Raw genomic sequence first — 19226 nt, forward strand, 5'->3', positions numbered from 1 at the left:
TATATCTGATTGTCAGTCTGATCATCAGTTTTTCTCTGGAAATGCTTATATGTTTATGGCTTTTGTGTTTCTGCAGTTTCAAATGAGCAGTGACAGAACGTAATACCTTGCCCAAATATTAGTCAACAATGTTTGCTGTTACCTGAAACCATCTAGTGATGGAATTTTCTTTATCTCTACAGTCACAGCCCTTTCAGACAACATAAAACCAAAGATAAGCATGAGATAGACCGAATGACACTCACCATGGTAAGGAGGTCAAAAACTATTTTTTTTTTTGCTTTATAATTTTCATGTTTCATTCCATCACAACCAGTATAAAAAAAAAAAAAAGCTTTCTTAAAACACTGGAAATAGATGCTAAGGCAGATATCAGGCTTTGCTAACAATCAGTAAGAGCAAGATGTAGAAAATCAAGAACAAAACTAAAGAAATCAAACAAAAGGAAAAATGACCGGGATGCAGAAGAGCGAGGAGACCTGATTCTTCTGGCTCCAGCCTGTCGATTGACTCTGAAGATGAGTAACTGTTCTGTGTTTCTTTAGGGTCGATGTTAGTTGGCAATGAATCTGCAATTTTTTTTTTTTTGTAACACTATCCTTATGCAAGAAATGGCCTTTAAATCTGGTCGGGGGTGAGGGCACTGTTTCCCTGGATGCATTTTTGAGATCGTATTCTCCCCCCACCCCCCACCCCCAGAATGTGGAACTTCCAGACATCTTCTCCCCTGAGCTGAAGTCCCTTCTGGAAGGCTTGCTCCAGCGAGACGTTAGTAAGCGACTCGGCTGCCACGGACGCGGGTAGGCCGTTGCTTCTGCCTTTCAGCGTCTTCACCTGGAAAGCAGAACAGTTCCTTTCAGTACACTGAGAATCTTCCATTTCAGTTAGGGGGGGTCGGAGGGAATCACATGGGAACTATATGTATATTGACCCACGTGTTTTCCTCAGAGTCTGCAACTTCTTCTGTTCCATGTGAACTGAACTGTAGCAGGGATCTTTGGGAAAGACTGTTCCTTCAGTTTAGGGAGGGGTTTGGCATGCACTGTTCTGCTAGATTTCTAGTTTGCTTCAAAATTAATATTTGGTGCTTCATATCCCTGCCATCTCATCTGTGAGGACTTGTAGACATTTGCTGTCAATCTCTTTAATGTGTGGATCTCTAATTTAGTTCTTAGTTAAATTTGTTCTCATGATTACAGAATCAGATATAGATATAATCTGTGAAAACCCCTAGGTTATCTCAGGCTGGGATGAGCATCCCCAGTAAAGTATCCCATGGACCATATTCCTAGGCTCAGTGGGCAGTATTTCTAAACATCACAGTGTTCCTTGGATTGCTTCGAAAAAAGCATATTTTACTTGCTGTCTTAAAGAGCTGGAAATAGTTGTCCCTGTGTGTTCTGTAATAGGAGATAATTTTTGCAAACCGTTTCTTAGATTTCCGAATGCATGTTTACTTACCACTGCTGTGACTCCCTGTCTCCCGCAGTGCACAGGAACTAAAAACGCACAACTTCTTCAGAGGCATCGACTGGCAGCAAGTCTACCTGCAGAAGGTACTCCTGCTGGGACCCCACCCCGGGTACCACCCCGACTGTGCTCTCCATCTGCATCTCTGTATGCATCTCTACGTCCTGGCTCTGTCTCCAGGGTCCGCCCCAGCTCTCCATCCACAGCCCTGCTTCTTGCTCTCCTATCCACGTGCTGCCTTATGGCTCATTCCCTTTGGAACAACTTCTCCCTCTTTGTTTATATGTAAAAATGTACGAGAAACGTTTGTCATACACTTAGATACTTTTGAGCCCAGCACCACATAATTTAAGAATTAGCATGATTGTATAGTAGCATAATCCCCTTGGCTTATTTTAAGCTACTTTTTAATATTCTCATTGATTCAGGAAAACACCCCAAATTCAAGTTGTTGTTGTTTTTTCTCAGTGTTGATGATCATCTTTGGACTCATCTTTGCATCAGCTCAGACCGTTGAGGGATGATGCTCTGTTAGTCCTGCCTAATTAGGAATGGAGTTCGGGCTCTGGTTCAGCCAGCATTGGCCTCGGGACGTTTGTGGGTGTGGGGCACCCCACCCTGCCCCATTGCAGGTGTTAAGCTTCTAGCAAACTGGGTCGTGGGGCTGCATCTCCTTTGGGGGCATTGTGAACTGTGCACTGTGATTCGTGTGAGCTTGAATGAGCCCTGCACGGACTGTGACACCTTGATGTGTCGCACTGAGATCTCTTTATAGAATAGCAGGTTGGGACCGGGCCCTGAGTCACCTAGTAGCTGAACCTTTCTTCTCTGGCTCTTCCAGTACCCTCCACCCTTGATCCCTCCCCGGGGGGAAGTCAATGCGGCCGACGCCTTTGACATCGGCTCATTTGATGAAGAGGATACCAAAGGCATCAAGGTACCCCGGCGATGCTTGCTTTCAGGTTTTGTTTTGTTTTTTTCTGGAGGGTGGGGGATTTTTTAATTGGAAATCAGGCTTCGTGATTGACTTAGTACTGGCCTGTTTATGGACTGTAACTTACAGATGAATATCCATATATTTGACGAATGTAGAAGAGGTCAAGACCTGAATTAGAGACCACGACAGCTGTCTTTGGACTACCTATTTTACGTTTGATAAACTGCAAAGTGGTCACATTCTTATTGATTTGGATAGATTGGTGGTTGATAGAAAACTCAGACGTGCTATGAAGCAGGGAAATACAGCTGGGTGATGGCAAACGTACTTGGCCTCATGCCAGACAGCCAGTCATCTTAGTTCTCCCAAATACCCTGGTTTCTCTGTGTCAGGATGAAAAGAGCAAACAGCGTGAATCATTTTGCATTTGTCAATCAAAAGTGAAATAATCACGTTTGTTTGTTTGTTTTAATATATATAGCATCTTCTGCATTTTTCAGACTTTGGTGCCTATCATTATTTTCCAAGTAGACAGGGCATAATTAGAGGTGGTGAGTCAGGGGAGAAAGTCACCCTCTTTTGGATGCCCAGTCAGAGCGTGTCACTACGTGTCAAGTTCTCACTGCCCCCACTTTCTCGGCTTCTCCCTCTGAGAGGCTCCCCTGCCCGCGTCTTCTCAGCTGCCTGCATTTATGGCCTTGTGTCAGCCCCCCTGGTCTTTCCTACCAGGCAGCTGTAAAGGTGATTGGGGTGCTCACGTGGCCAGTTTCCCAGGATGGCAGGATGGGGGGTGGCGGGGAAGGTCAGGTGAAGCACAGCGGTGAGGGCCTGGTCTGAGCCGTGACTCCCCTGGGGACAGCAGCGTGACCACTGTGCAGATGCTCGGCATCTTCTGTGGCCTGGACAGACAGGACCACCCTATAGCTTCGGGAATAGTCCTTTTACAGAGTTACCTGAAAGGATCACTGCTGTCACAGTAGAATTTTGTCATCAGACATGCTTCTCTCCAGCAAAGGGCACTAAAAGGAAAACGAATATCACGTGGGAGCCTGTGAAAATTTTGTTGTTCAAAAGAGAGTCTTCACGCTTTCAATTTTGTCAGCTGTATTCTGGGCTTTGGAGTCAGACGCACTGGCCTCAGATCTGCACTTATTACCTAAGGGAATCAGGGCCATTTAGGGAACCTCAGGAGCATTGGTTTGCTTGCCTGTGAAGTGAGTGGTTTCATTGCCAGGCCTTCTCTGTGGGTGGGTCACCTGTGTCAGCCTCCTGGCACGTACACTAGGAGTTTCTGTTGTGGTGGTTTTGCTTCTTCCGGAACCAGAGCTGAGAAGACTGTGTCTCTTAAAATGCAGCCCAAATAATACATTGTTCTTTAAGGAGAAAAAAAAAAAGCTCACTTCATGTAGAGCTTTGTTTTATTCATTTTCCACATAGGCCGAGTCATAAAGACCAAGGCTCTCTGACCTTACAGGAGATGGAACCATTTGTGTATAAAGCAGAGTTGTCCGTTTCAGAGCAACCACTTTGGAAAGGAGGGTGTTTTCACTTTTGCCCAACTCTGCAGAATCTGCCCCAGTGTCCCTCATCGCAGGGTGCTCTCCTGGCCTTGATGCTCTAGCACTGCACCGCGCGCACACACACACACACACACACACACACACACACGCATGAGCGTGTTCACACTCAGGACACACAAAGGTTTCAGCTCCAGGCTTGGTTTGGGCGTCTGAAGAAAGCTGAAAGGGGAAACACAGTACACATTTTGATCTCAGAATCAGCACGTTAGGATAACAAGTCAGTAAGGGTGGGTGGAGAGCATCCTGATTGGGACCAGGATGCAGGTTCCTCCAGTGGTTCAGTGACTCACTCAAGGCCTGTGGGCAGGAGCCTCACCCTTGGTCTTTCTCCCTTTTCCTTCTAAATAACTTGCCTCTCTCCCGTACTTATCTCTCAGGCAAGGGAGTGAACGAGTCAAGCTTCTAGAGAGATCCCTGCTTTTGAAAGACAGGGCTATTTTTTCCTATCAGTAGGATCGCTTGTCTTTCTGCCACAGAACTGTAACTCAAATCTGTAAAACCAATTTCTTAGCTTGCTTTCAGAGTACAGGCTCACTGAGGGAGAAGAATGAAGAATTTTGAGTAATAGTTTGGAAGAGAAATGCTATCGTTAAGTGTAATTTTTCTTATAGCACCTCTGAAAGGCCACATCGCCTAAAGTCTCCGTGTATCTCGAGACTTACGATCATACTGTTCAACTTGGACTCATTGGAAGGCTCATGGGCTAAATGGTAAATTTGGCCTAGTGGACCTTTTAGTTTTTCTCACTTTACAGAATAATGGGGGGGGGGTGGTTAGAAAGCCCTCCTGGCTTCTCCCTTGTAACCGTATCTAAAACCATAGGGATCTGTTTTCACAAATAAAATATCCTCACTATAATCGAAATTATTTTGTTGCCAGATTCTTGTCATCCTTTAAAGAAAACCCTATATATGTTAGTTTTCATTGGCAAAAATGCTATGAAGATGCTGTAGAAGATTGGGCTGCATCTGACTGACCCAGGGATGGAAGTGAGGTGCCCGTAATACATCGCCCTGTGTGGACCCTGGTTGTTAGATTGTCTTTCTTTTTTTTTTTTTCTTTTTAAAATATTTTATTGAAGTATAGTTGATATACAATATTATATAACTTACAGGTGTACAATATAGTGACTAACAACTTTTAAAGGTTATACCCCATTTACAGTCATTGTAAGATACTGGCTGTCTTCCCCGTGTTGTACAGCGTATGCCTTGGTCACTCGGTTGTCATTGGTGGAGGTTTATGACAAGTAATGAATTGTCTCTTAATGGTTACAGGCTGTTGTCTAGTTATCGTCCTACACGCACTTATGGTACTGTTGAATCTGTTGCCTTTGTAAGCATGTTAAATCATACATATCTCTTAATGGTTATAGGCTGTTGTCTAGTTATCTTCGTACACGCAGTTGTGGTACTGTTGAATCTGTTGCCTTTGTAAGCATGTTAAATCATACATATCTCTTAATGGTTATAGGCTGTTGTCTAGTTATCTTCGTACACGCAGTTGTGGTACTGTTGAATCTGTTGCCTTTGTAAGCATGTTAAATCATACATATCTTGATTCCTTAAAATGATAAGCTTCTTGATTGCGACCAAGACCTCTACAAGAACTTCCCTCTGGTGATCTCTGAGCGCTGGCAGCAGGAAGTGGCGGAAACTGTTTATGAAGCAGTAAATGCAGACACGGATAAAATCGAGGCCAGGAAGAGAGCTAAAAATAAGCAGCTTGGCCACGAAGAAGGTAAAATAGCTGGTGTGTCTGAAGATGTTTCTAAAGCAATGAATTTTCAAGATCTCTTGTAAAGCTGAAAATAGTATCTGGGTCATAAAGTACTTTCCAGTAGAGTGGGGGAAATGCCATAAATTGTTTTCGTTTTACCTGGCTTGGGAAAGATCAGTGTGAAATGATATTTCAAAGTCTTTAATTTTTTAAAAAGTCTTTATTGAAATTTAGTTGATTTACAACGTTGTGTCAGTTTCAAGTGTACAGCAAAGCGATTCCGTTATACATATATATAAATATATACTTGATATTTCAAAGTCTTTAGTCCACATATAAATAATATGTATGGAGGTCGTCAGCAGTATTTTGTCAATACACCTTCTTATCTTGGAGTTTGGGGGCCAGTTTGGAAGTTTTCTTCCTTAAAGATTAAGTATCGCGGTGTCAGCAACAGGGCCAGCTTCCTGGGTGTCCGGCCTGTGTGGTGTCATCAGGCCGCCGACCCAGGTTAATGCTCTGCTGGTACCATCTTGACATTCTTAATAATTTTTTTAACAAGCGGCCTGCATTTTCATTTTCCACGGGGCCCCGCAAAGTATGGTGAGGAACTTAGTATTACATGTTTACTTGTCAAGAGACATAAGTGTATATACATACATTTATATTATAAACAGCATGAAAGAGTCACCAGGGCCGAACTGTGGGGAGGGGCCGAGTGGGCGCGTCAAGGACCCGAGATTATCTAAAGCCACGGGGAAAATGGTGGAGAATTCACCGTCGCCATTGCCAGAAAGAGCGACTTATGGCTTTCTCCTTTTCTTAAGTTCCCAATTTGGCTTCACACTGTATCTTGTGTGGGCTTTTATTCCTGAATCTTGGCTAAACTCCTTAGGCTTAACCTATTGGCCTCAAAAACACTGGGCAGTTAGTTGCACTGCCTGTGTACCTCCTCATTACTGTAGTGACAGGTTACGTGCTCTCATTTGGAATAAACATGACGAGTGCCTCTCCACTCAACTCCATTCATACGATCACAGATAACTGTGCCAAAAACCAACAGCAGAAGAAATACCAAGAAGGAGCCATGCCAGCATTAAGAGATATTCCTATTAGTGAAGTAAACCAAATGTTCTTTCTTGCAGCCAAAGAACTTTACACCAAAAACTGAACTGTACGTAGACTAATACCAAACGCTTATTACAAATTTTTGATGTAAAAATTTCGACCATAGTAATTTTGACTATCTTTCTGATTAATATCCAGTATTGAAATGTAAAAAAAAAAAAAAAAGAAGTTGAACTTCTCTTAGATTAAGTTCTATTAATATTATAAATGTTATCAAGGGGCTTCCCTGGTGGCGCAGTGGTTGAGAGTCCGCCTGCCGATGCAGGGCACATGGGTTTGTGCCCTGGTCTGGGAAGATCCCACATGCCGTGGAGCGGCTGGGCCCGTGAGCCCTGGCCACTGAGCCTGTGCGTCCGGAGCCTGTGCTCCGCAACGGGAGAGGCCACAACAGTGAGAGGCCCGCGTACCGCAAAAAAAAAAAGTTATCAAATAGTAGTTACTAATGGACAGAATAAGTAAAATCCTGCATTACCATATAGCAAATATCCCTCCCCCCCAAAAAAAGAAAAAGAGTCACCAAGCCATATTTTTATTTGCCATATTTGAGTGCCCTGTTAGGATTTCCAAAGGAGAATACATAACATCCAGTATTAAATAAATCAGTCATCTTTGATTCACCAAATATTGCCACTCTTGATTTTTCTAAGACTTTATGGCTTTTTGATATTTAAACTTATTGTGGTTAGTGATGAAGGTAGCTTTTTGTTTTACTTCTAAGCAAAGACCTTTCTGAGGTTAACGTATAATAAGAATGACCGGAAACAATTTCAGTCTGTGAACAATTTGCTTTGGTGGGGGTATCTTGGTGCAGGATTCCTGGGTCTTGTCGACCATCCCCCAGTAGCATTTATCATCTGCTTAGAAAAGTGTCCACCATACTGGATGAATGACTCCTTACCTAAAAGTCGCCTGAGTGCACCAAGGGAACGTGACAGCCCTTTAACTGTGTTCACCTCCATTCTGCAGGGAAAGGGGCTTTATTTCTAAGCCGTTCTTGAGAGAACGGGTCCACTGAGATCACTCTGGACCACGTTTGCTGTTACGGATTTTACACAGGAAATTATAGCCTCGGTAGTTTGCTCAAGGAAGAGCCACGATGCCACTAGAATCTTGACAAATTGGACCCAGAAAAAAATATGTATGTTAATGACCTTGTTGAAGTGTAGGCTTTTAATTAGAGCTGTAATTAGAACGTCTAGCAAATTAATGAATTATTCTCACATGTAATTAAGTAATTTAGGAATAACTAGATCTTGGTTGAAGATCTCAGAAGAAGTAAAAATATAAGACGTATACTTTAAATGTACTTGACAAATGCAGACACCTTTTCCATTAAAATGGCAACTCCGTGAACCACACCCCATCACCACGGAACCTCCCGAGGCCCCTCCCTCCTTCATTCTTTTCCTTCCTGCTTGTGTCCGAGTGACACAACATGGGTTTTGCTTATTTATTACCTGAATCTCCCACTAGAATGTAAGCTCCCTGAAGGCGAGGACTTTTGTCTCTTTTATCCACTGCTGTGTCCAGAATGCCTAGCACATGCCCAGCACCTAGGCATTCATTCCCTTCATAGTTGAATGAATGAGTGAGTGAGTGAATGAATGATTTTAGCAAATCACCAAATCCTCTAAGGAAGGCAAAGTAACCCAGTTAAAATTGACCTTTTTTGTTTTTTGAGACAATACTTTGCTGTAAAAATGTAATCAGAACTCAGCATGCGTGTGAATTAGCTTGGCCTCCCTACATAACCATATATATGAAGGATAATTATAACCTTAAGTGGAGGAAAGACCAGTTTTTGACCGTTGTGTTACTTTGGCTTCTTTGGACAAGAAAATCCCCTCTCTTGTTATTTTTTTTAAATAACATTAAAGGGAGAAGCCCAATTCCATATAAAGGCAAAGGTACTTTGGGCATAGCTTGAGTTTAATCACTCTCTATTCCTCAGTTATCACCCTACATAATGAAAAAATATTTAGCAAACAAACTTTGACCCTCTCAGAGCAATAGAGGAACATCATGAGTTTATCAGAATATTGAGAAACAGCCATTTAATATGTTAGTAGAGAGATGAAGAGACCTGTTCTTTAATGTGTTTAAAAGTAAAATAATGATTTCTATAGTGTGCTGTCTTTATAGAAACTTGCTCTTTTTCTAAAAAGTGTGTCATTCTTTTTTTCTGAGAAGCATATAGGCATTCTGTTTCAGACCGTGCTAAATTTCACCGTTGTGTTCCGTGCCTCAGATTACGCTCTGGGAAGAGACTGCATCATGCACGGGTACATGCTGAAGCTGGGAAACCCATTCCTGACTCAGTGGCAGCGTCGATATTTTTACCTCTTTCCAAACAGACTTGAATGGAGAGGAGAGGGCGAGTCACGAGTAAGTCTGTGGCATCTTCGCGAGCACTCGTTTCCGTGGTGATTTCACATCGCCTGCATGTTTTCTCAGATCTCCCTCTAGCTCCCATATCTCTTTTAACATGTATACATGAGATTTTCCTGTTCAGACATTAACTTTTAAACTTCTGAGTCAAGGAAGGATTTGGTGCTACCTGAAAACAGAAGGTGCCTTCCAGGGAGGTCGAAGCAGGCAGGTCTGAGGAGGGCTGGAGAGCGGTAGGTGGATCAAAGAAGGGGAAAAAACTGGGACTTTGGAGTCAGAGGTGTTTAAATCCACTGCTCTGTGTCTCTGGGACTTGGAGCACATTATGTCGACTGAGCCTCAGTTTCCTCATCTATAAAATGGGAGAAGAAGAAATGATAACGACTACTGCAATTGTTGCAGATTTATCTCGGGCCTGGTGCTGTAGACACACAGACACAGACACACACACAGACACACACACAGACACACACACACACACACACTTTTAATTTGTTTAGCCACCTTTGAGGTCCAAGCCTTATATTATAAAGAGAGAACCAGGGCTTAGAGAGGGAAGGTCTGGCACCAGTGACAGGTGTGGGTGAGGAGTGATTCCGACTGGGGTCTGCCTGTGCCCCGTGTCTCCGTTACGAGGCCTCCCTGAGTCAGGGTTGAGTAAGACGAGGTCTGCGGTGCAGGCTGCGAAGCTTGGCACCCAGGCCAGGGCACCTGACCCCCCTCCTGTTGTCTCCACCTTGCTGGAAAATCGGAAGTGGGCTTTATCGCATTAGATGGGAAGATACAGCCACCCTGTAAGGTCCTTTCGAGAGCTAATGTTAGTGAACAAGAAAAGAGAAATTTCCCATCTGCACCATCCCTCGTAGCAAGTGGGGCAGCATTTATTAAGCGTCTGCTGTGTGGAGCGCCCAGGGCTTGTCTCCGTGGAAGGAGTTCTCTTGGGGAGGGAATGGTTGGTCATCATAAGCAGGACAGTGGTCCCAACTGTGAAAAACATAGTTGGTGTATTGGAATATGGCCCCTGTATCAGAATATAGCTCTCTACTGGCCAGAGCATGGAAAACGGTGAGCCCAAATCTGGTGTGTTTGACTTTGGAATGTGTTTTGCAAATCCTTGTTGGTGAAGATGCCATTTAATTACAAGTGATTGCTACTGTGTGTGACCACATTCTTCCTAAATGACCATGATCTTCTCACTATTGCTAGTGCCGTAGAAGTCATTTTCTAAAAATTCATACATCTAGGATCTGAGTTATGATTAATAAGACTCTATGGGGGTCCTGAATTATAACTCAGGTACTGCTAAGTATTGTATAATATAAAATATACATATTACATAGAACATGTGTATATGATGATACATAAATACAAGATAATTATATTTTGTATAATATTACATATGTATTTTTTACATTATCGTATACTTACTAGCACCTGAGTTAGAATTCATACATACATCATTATATAATGTTTATTTCCAGATGATGAGTGGCCCTGGGCGTAGTATGCGTTTACTGTGCTATCTACTGGTCAGTCGCTGTTGCACACTTTGAAAGGAAATTGTCTCGCTTTTCAGGATATTTGAAAACTAGAATCTTCTTTTGCTTACCATTGGATATGATAAATTATCTTGGTTTTAAGAGAGTCAGCATTTAGCGGTGATTCACGAAGCTACGTAACGTGCCTGGGTAGATTCGTAAGTTTAAGTAAGGGAAAAAGAAAACGTGGGTTTATGATGGTGCTGTTTTTCATTTCGGATTCCTGGAGTATTTATCCCCAAAAACATGAAATGGTAAGGTGCTCAGAGACACGGTAGCATTCACCGGAAGCAGTGATGCTGTAGACCCAGCAGGACAGTCGTTTAAGGACGTCATCTGTGTTTACATCATTTCGACGTGATCAAAATATCAGTTGCTTACAAGCTAGCGTGACCGAACTTTTACTGGGCTGCTGGGTTCAAAGCCAGCGACACACCTCTCACTCATGTAGATTGTAGGTAGCGGCGTCATTGTTCCCTCATAGCAGGATTGATCGTGTCTAGGCAAGTGTGTGATGCGGGAGAGGTACGTGTGATTCACGCTCATCCCCACGTTAGTACTGTGCTGAGGGAACACTTTGCTTTCTGCCTTATAGAGACGTTCCTTTCTTTGCAGCTTTCTTTGAGATGTTACATTTTGAATTTTCGTACATTTCTTTTGTAGTCATTTCCCCCCACTTCTAGAATATCATCAAAGAAAGAAAGATGCTGATTTTTTTTCTTTACTTTTTCTAAGCTGGTAGTTTTCAGTATTATTTATTAACTTAATTTAAAAAGTCATGCAATAATGTGAAGTAACCTATCATCTTTTATTTTTACGGTCAGCAAAATTTACTGACAATGGAACAGATTGTGTCTGTGGAAGAAACTCAGATTAAAGACAAAAAGTGCATTTTGTTGAGGATAAAAGGAGGGAAGCAATTTGTCTTGCAGTGTGAGGTGAGTGTTTATTTGTATTTTTTCCAGAGGTGAAAGTTAGAACAATTATATAAACATTCAACAAAGGTGCCTGCCTGGTTATCAAACATTTTCTTACTCCGTGCTTTATCACTCACGAACTTAGCAAGAAAGTTGGAAGATACAAGGATCTCAGCAAATTAACAGTTATTTTAAAAGAAGTGTTTCTTAGAAAATGGCAGGAGGAAGGACAGGAAATAACGTGATTACCCTATCTGGAAACCATCCAGTATTTAATAGGAGCCTTGAATTTTATTTGTTCCACAACTTTCCAGATCTGATCTGATCTTTCAGCATGTTTGAAGTTGAGGTTTGTGTGTTGAAATAAACATAAGATCCCCAAGTAACTCTTAACAGGGGAAATGCCATCTTTCTCTCCCCAAAGTTCTATTGTACCCCGAGCTTAATTCCTGAACACTTCTCCTGGGGTGTGGGGGGATGTTTGGTGGGGGGATGAGAAAAGAGCATATTTAGAGAGATAAAGCAGTAGTAAATACAAAGACGTGTTTGCTTCACGACTTCAGCACTTTTCTACTGTGTGTGTGTGTGTGTGTGTGTGTGCGTGCGCGCGCGCGTGTGTGTGTGTATGTGTATACGTGCTTGTAAAGAGCATATTTAGAGAGATAAACTAGTAGTTGATGGAAAAACATATGATTAATTACTTCATGACGTCATTGCACATGTGAAGGCGCTTCTGAAATTTGTCAAAACTCCTCGTGTATTATTTTCTAGACTCGAGTTATTTTAGACATCAGAGATCAAAGGTGATCTTTCAACAAAGTCAAGGCAGCACTTCTCCTGTGGGGTTGTAGGAGGCTCTTCTGAAGGGCTTGGTTCCTCTTCTGGGCGAGGGGCCCCTGGAGGAAGTTCCTGCGTGACCCCCCCCATTACTCACTGGCCGCGGGGTGGGACATGGGGTGTGCTTTCTCTGGGGGGAAGGGGGTTCCAAGGACTGGCCAGAGGTATCCATGTGTGTCGGCGAATCCAGTGACACTATCCCAACTCCTCCGCCTCTTCTGTTTGCCTTCAGAGTGACCCAGAGTTTTTGCAGTGGAAGAAAGAGCTGACGGAGACGTTCACCGAGGCCCAGCGGCTGTTACGTCGAGCCCCCAAGTTCCTCAACAAATCCCGCTCGGCCGTCGTGGAGCTCTCGAAGCCGCCCCTCTGCCACAGGAACAGCAATGGCCTCTGACCCCTGGCACAGGGAGGGTCCCACGAGACGGCACCTCCTCCGGGAAGTCCACGTGGGCTGCTCGACCTGCGAAGTGGAGCCTTTGGGAGAAGTGTGAGGATGAGAGATGGAGTCGCTCACCTCCGGGGTGCTCCGTGGCTGGGGGGGCCCAGGACTCTGAGATGCTCCTACTAGGAGTGGCGACCACCCTCAGGCTTGGGGGCGACTCCTCCCCTCCCGAGGGTCTCCCGCCACGATCGCATCCATCCGCCCTCGAAACTACTGAAGAAACGAAGTTCTCTTTCTTTGCCACACACTTCTTTTGGTTATAGATGAAGCTAGAACTTGAAATGATTCCTACTGATTGTGTCACTTTTTGCATCCGATATCAAATGTATCTCAGGCTTGCCAAGATGAGATCGAACAGTCTGCCGTTCAGGTCGCCCCACCGTTGCCACGCTCTGTCCATAATCAGCCCGGGCTGGGTTTAGATGTCTTTGCTCCATAGTCCTGGCAGGATGGCAGACCAGCTGGGTGTCCTCTGTGCCCTTGAGAACCAGCCTCTCGTTGTCTCGGGGCTTGAAAGCTGCAGAGGTTTTCTGAAAGGGCTGCACCTGGGCCCTCCCTGTGGGTGCCGCACCCACAGGTACCAGCCTGCCTCTGACCGGGAGCTTAGGCAGCTGGGACCAAGGGCGTGGGAGCCACTCAACATCGAAGGCGTCAGATGGTAGATGGTTGGAGGCTCACGGTGGCTCTGCAGGAGAGGCAGTGGCGTTTGCATCTCACGGTGACACAGCCATTTTCAAACCATCAAGTCGGCGCACTTCCCCTGGGTGCACAGGACCGCCTGCGGGCGCCCGTCTCGGGCTTGGACTGGAAGCGGTCGTGAGACACAGCAACTCTGGTTCCCTCTGGCTGACCTCAGGAAGCATCTGGGTAACGGATGTGTCAAGGAAGGAAACTCTGTTTTACCTTTTAGTATAATTTAAAAATGAATTTTATTGAAAAAAGAATGCTGAAGATGAATGTGTCAAAATGGGTTAACTGTGTATATCGACTTGCATTGTCGTTCAACTGTCATTAGCGAATAATTCTCTGCCCTGGCAGGTTCTGTGACAGCGACGGCCTGATCCCAGTGGCCTCCTCTCCCCGTGGTTCGTTTCATGTCCCAAATAAGTGCTGGTTTATAAGAACCAGTGTGTTTCCCAGCCAAGTCCTCCATGTCATCAGACTAAAAATAATAACAGTAATTTTCAGAGTCCACATATTTGTCCTTTCTTAGTGCAATTTTATTGTTCTGAGTCGACTACTAACAATATAAATAGCTTGACATCGTAATCATCTGCATCCTGTCCTCAGTATTCTTAGTGGTTCCAAATCTTTGTGTTTATATTTGTGTGCCACACTCACTGGGAAAGTGAGTCCTTTTTAATGAAACCATATCTTGAGGGTTTGGAGGATAATTACCGAAAGAGGCTTTTATTTCATAGGAGTTACCTTGGAAGAGAAACTTTGAGGTTCACTATTTATCTCAACTACTAGTTGGAATTTAGCATACATGTTCTCCTATCTGCTGTTTCCAGTATAGAAGTTGGGGGCTACTATGTGCATGGATTCTCCTGATTTAAAAGGGAAGAACAGTATTCAAACTGTGTTTTTAAAAAAAAAAGTAAAAAAAACCGCCAGAGATGGAAAAGCTGTTCATGGCAAGTGAGCATCTCCCCAGGCGTGGTTGACTATCACTGTCACCACTGTATTTGGTTACTGGCTCCATCGCAGCATCGCATGTGCTCAGCACCTGTGGTTCAGAGATGGGTAATTACAGTTTAGAAATCGCTGAGCCTCCTGCCTCTGCTGGACAGGGTAGAGATGTAGCCTCACGGTGGAGAAGGTGCACGAACTCCTTGAGGGTCTGGGCTTAGCGTCTCACGTTCCATACCCAGGGCACCAGCTACGCCGATTCGCATCTCTGAAAAATATCATTTAAGCTCTGAAGTAGAACATAAGGTTGTCTTTTCTTTGCAAAAGAAAAATGAATTGGAACTATTCCGAGAGCCCTTTCGCCTCGCCTCCAATTTATTCCAAGTGAACGTTTACACTCCCTCACGTTTGATGGGTCACGACAGGGCTGAGAAGAGCATTACGTGGATGTGATTTATAAAAAGTGCTCTGTGAACTTAGGAGGAGTGGCTTTTTAGGGGGAGGTCCCTGTGTGTGTTTGGGGTTTGGCAGCCCTGGAGAGGCCAGTCTTCCTCCTGAACTCGTGCCTGCAGCCCTTCTGAGGGGGTGTTTCTGCTGCCAGATGGAAGGCGCTTCCGGAACCCTTCTGTGCCAGCACCTGGTGCTCCCGTGGCCAAAGAAGTCAGTTGGTTTAGAAGTCTTGGTATACGTGGCTGTTTTAGGTCTTAATGTTTGACCCTACCTACATTTGGAGTGTTAAAAAGGGCAAAATTGAGCACCAGTGTTATCATTATTTTAGGTTTATTTGGTTGGGATATTTTCACATTGTCAGAAAAAAATCACTGAAGTTGATATTTTTGTAAAATTATGTTAATAGTGTCTTGATTTCATGATTCAAAGGAATCATTAAAGCAAAGCCTAAAAATAATAGATTAAGCTGCTCTACACCATATATGGAATGAATTTAAAACTTTTGGGAATCCAAGGTTATTTTTTTTAACCTAAAACATTCTCTTTGGTGCATTTATTCCCTTATGTCATGGGGGCTCATGGTTTTTCCTTCTCTATCATGTTTAAGTACAATTTTTCAGCAAAACTGCTAGAAATCAGCTGTTGTTTCACTGCTAGTGTGAATGTTTCACTTCCTGTGCCTCTGATTGGTCAATTCACGGACATGACAATTTCAAATTCTATATGTGAAGAGAAGGGGCAAATGTCCAGGCTCGCTGAAGAAAGGAAGCGTTCTGCTCAAGAAAGACAGCAACAAAGCAGGAAAAGCGAATAGACAGAGCGATGACCACAAACAACCATCTGTTCAAAGCAAGAGTTAGCTTTGATTTGTGCTTTGAAATATGCTGTACATATACTAAAAACAATTGTTTGAAGGCTCACACTGGCCATTAAAAAATATCATTGACCAATTGACGATGTGGTTTAACTCTCAAGAAGATCAAAGTGTGTTTTTTTCTGATGATTTTTTATTTCATTCAGAATTTATAGTTGGGCCAATCGAATACAACATTTGACTTTTCAGTGGAATTGATTTTTCTGATGTTTCAAAATGTTAACCTATCAAGAAGAAAAGAAAATTCTCAAAGTTGGACTTTTTTTGCTTGATGTAAATATGTTAAAAAATTTGCAGTGTGCTGGTGTAAGATAAGGCTTATCTTGTGTGATTTAATTTATATGTAATTTTTCTCAGTTTCATTCAGGGACTCATATCTGTGTCGTTCAGAGATGCTTGGGGAAGGAACTCCTCCCCTCCCAGGGAATGGATGCGCTGTTTGTACCCGGAGAGGAGTTGGGCTTCACTGGGATCTGTGACAAATGCTGGGAGGTGGATGGAGTGGGTGTCATGGAAGGCAGGATCCTGGTAGAGATGGGGCAAAGGAAAAAAGGAGTTAATTTGCTGGGAAAAGCCAATCTCCTTACACCATAAAGCACCAGGGAAATTCCAGTTGAACTTGGTGCTTTGGGGTGGTTTTCCCCTTATAACAAGAAGAGTTGAGTAGTAACTATTTTAAGACTCAGTCGCTTTAGTTTTGAATATGGAGCTGCTGGACTTGTAAGAGGCTGTTTGCTTTCCACCAGGACTTTCTGTAGAAATGATGTTGCCGGTTGTCCCTGCTTGTCATCCGGCACCCTTGGGGAAGGCACAGGGGACCCAGAGCTGATGCTCCATCTTGGTGTGTGTGCCTTGCAGCCAATCAGGGGAGGGGGAGAAGGCCAGAGGTGGGGTGTGGGCTGCTGTCACCCTGTCAGTCAGGTGGGGACATTGCTGCACACCCACTGAAGGTACCGTAATTCCCCTACAGTAACAGGACTGGGCTTGCTGCTTGAGCCAAGCAGAGTGAGCTTTACCTTTCAAAACATTTTTTCTTCCTAAAGCTCTAACATGATTTTCCCTTCCACATCAGGTTAACTTGAGAAGCTTTAATTAATTAATCACTTAAATTCATGTTAATATGAATTTTTTGTATCCCGGCCACATTTTGAAAAATTTACTGTAGGAAGAATGAAAGTTGAAGTCTAAAATGATACTTCTTGGCTTCCTCGAGTCATAATGGCCTTTAGATTTTCTTCATCCTCAAAGACTAAGAGAGCTGTTCTTTGACAGCCGAGTAACAGGGATGCCCAGCTCTGGCAGCGTTCAAAGGCCTGGGGGCGTGAGTGTCCGGCCACTTCACTGGCCTGGCTGGGTTAGCACTTAACTGATAAATGTAGCACCCCAAATTTTAAATTGCCTTTATTTAAAAAAACACGCACACACTACAGAAAATAGATTAACATATCATTCCATCAAAACCATATAGGAACACCCTGCATTTTAGAGTTAAATGACTCACGTTCTTATAGTAAACTCTCTTATACCTAACAAATCTCAGAAACATCTCTGAAAAACTGGTAACTATGCTTCCAATTTTAATTTTGTCCTAATATAAAATGTCTCTCATGTAAGGGGTAGGGAATGGAGAAATATTTCTAATTGTGTATTCATATTCCAAAGGACTTGAAATTCAACTTCTTGTTTCTTAGTTGATTATATTCCATGATGTACATATTCTATGTGGTTTATAAGCTAAGCACTGGCCTTTTTTTTTTTTTTTTAGTTCTATTGTTAAATTGTATTTTTCTATGTTTTAACAAATTATAATAGATTTGGCTTTTTTCTGGGTAGCATAAAGATTGCCAAACTACATATATATATATATATATATATATATATATATATATATATATATATATATATAAAAACAAGAGTTCTATTTTTAGCACAATAGCTTTTTATATTATTTATTGAATCCTTCAGTTCTCATTAGAAACATTGCTTACCGCTTCTGCCCCTTTTTATTTGTATAGTTTGTTATTTAAGGAAATGCAGTCCTTTCTGTTTCTGGTTTTTTTTTTTCCACAAAATAAAATTGAGACAAAGCATATAGCAATGTGGGGTGGACATCCTTTCTCACGGCCATGGACTGTTTTCAACAATAGCTTAACCCTCTGATCTGTGCTGAGAGGCCAGCGCACTTCTTGGGGTAACATCTGACAGTGAACTTGTGGTGAAATAACTGCTTTCATCTACCTCTTCCGAAGGCCCCCTGCTTGTTGACAGGTTCCTTGAATGCCTGATTCTACACTGGCTCCATCGTAAAAGGATTTCAGGGAAGTGTATAGCCGTCCTTCCCTCGTGAAGTAGGTTTCACCGTGTCGTGTAGGGGCCCCAGCGAGCGGGGCAGGTAGATACGATCGCTCCTGTGTGGTCAGTCTTCGGGAGCTGCAGCTCACCTGCAGAGCATCATTTCTGATTCTTCTCGTGCCAAGTCCCCCCAGTCGGTCTCGCCATTGCCTCTAGATTTGACTGTTGCACCCGATTCATCAACTACTAAATGGAAGCTTCTTCCTCCACATTCTTTAGAAACGGCCCCGCTGGGTTTTAAAACAGCACTTCCGGGAGCAGCACATTCGAACGTGACTCTTCCCCCCTTGCCATTTCAAAATGGTTTGGGAAATGGGCTTGTCTGTGGTTAAAAGGGTCCCCGTGAAACAGAGTGAAGACTGGTCCCTGTGAGAGGGGGTCCCTCCTCACATGTTGATGTTTTTCTCTCCCTGTTGCCCTAGCTGCGCAGCCATCCACGTAGTCACATATTTGCTCTGTTCATGGCCAAGTGTAATGCCCTTGAAGAAATAAATCTGTTTTCTCTCATGCATTGCTATACCAAGTGAAGCCAGTGAATTCGATATTGTAAGTCTAGATATTGTACCTATTAAATTACCATCTGTTTTTATCTCTTTTCCCATCGATTTTGCCAGTGGAGGTTTACGGTCGCCTCTTAGTATGCGTTTACTAGTGCACGTTTGAAATCGTATCCCACGTAAGATGCTGGTTCAAGTCCGCGGTCACCTGCCCTGTGTGTGGTGTGTCACCGTCGGTTAGTTTCGCCATCTTTCACGGTTATTTGGGGGGCAGTCGAGCTGGTTTTCTGTGTTGATAAATGGCTTATGTAAACCTCAATAAAAAGGATCTGTACAAAGAGACATACTTTGGTGTGCTATTCCCCGCCCCCCCCAGCTAAAAACTACATTTCTTTATCAAGCTGTTAGGTCATCAGGAGGTGACTCATTTGTAAGAATCCTAACTTCGGAAGAAATTCATGCAGA

The 19226-nt window shown here is 43.3% G+C and overlaps 1 protein-coding gene and 1 pseudogene across 3 annotated transcripts in view; both read left to right on the top strand.

The window, feature by feature from the left end:
* GRK3 (G protein-coupled receptor kinase 3) overlaps positions 1 to 17796 on the top strand; it is a 121721-nt gene extending 103925 nt beyond the window's left edge. For all 3 annotated transcript variants that reach the window (XM_060028263.1, XM_060028265.1, XM_060028264.1), the window contains 8 exons: positions 183 to 249; positions 700 to 800; positions 1490 to 1556; positions 2312 to 2407; positions 5565 to 5727; positions 9083 to 9219; positions 11585 to 11698; positions 12747 to 17796. In XM_060028263.1, coding sequence (XP_059884246.1) covers positions 183 to 249; positions 700 to 800; positions 1490 to 1556; positions 2312 to 2407; positions 5565 to 5727; positions 9083 to 9219; positions 11585 to 11698; positions 12747 to 12908 — 907 coding nt within the window. In that variant the 3' untranslated portion in view covers positions 12909 to 17796. The remainder of the gene's footprint in view (positions 1 to 182; positions 250 to 699; positions 801 to 1489; positions 1557 to 2311; positions 2408 to 5564; positions 5728 to 9082; positions 9220 to 11584; positions 11699 to 12746) is intronic.
* LOC132436510 (phosphatidylinositol N-acetylglucosaminyltransferase subunit P pseudogene) lies at positions 6469 to 6973 on the top strand (annotated as a pseudogene).
* Positions 17797 to 19226: the final 1430 nt, after the last annotated feature.

This window comes from Delphinus delphis, chromosome 13 (genome assembly GCF_949987515.2).
Source record: "Delphinus delphis chromosome 13, mDelDel1.2, whole genome shotgun sequence".
Classification (NCBI taxonomy): Eukaryota; Metazoa; Chordata; class Mammalia; order Artiodactyla; family Delphinidae; genus Delphinus; species Delphinus delphis.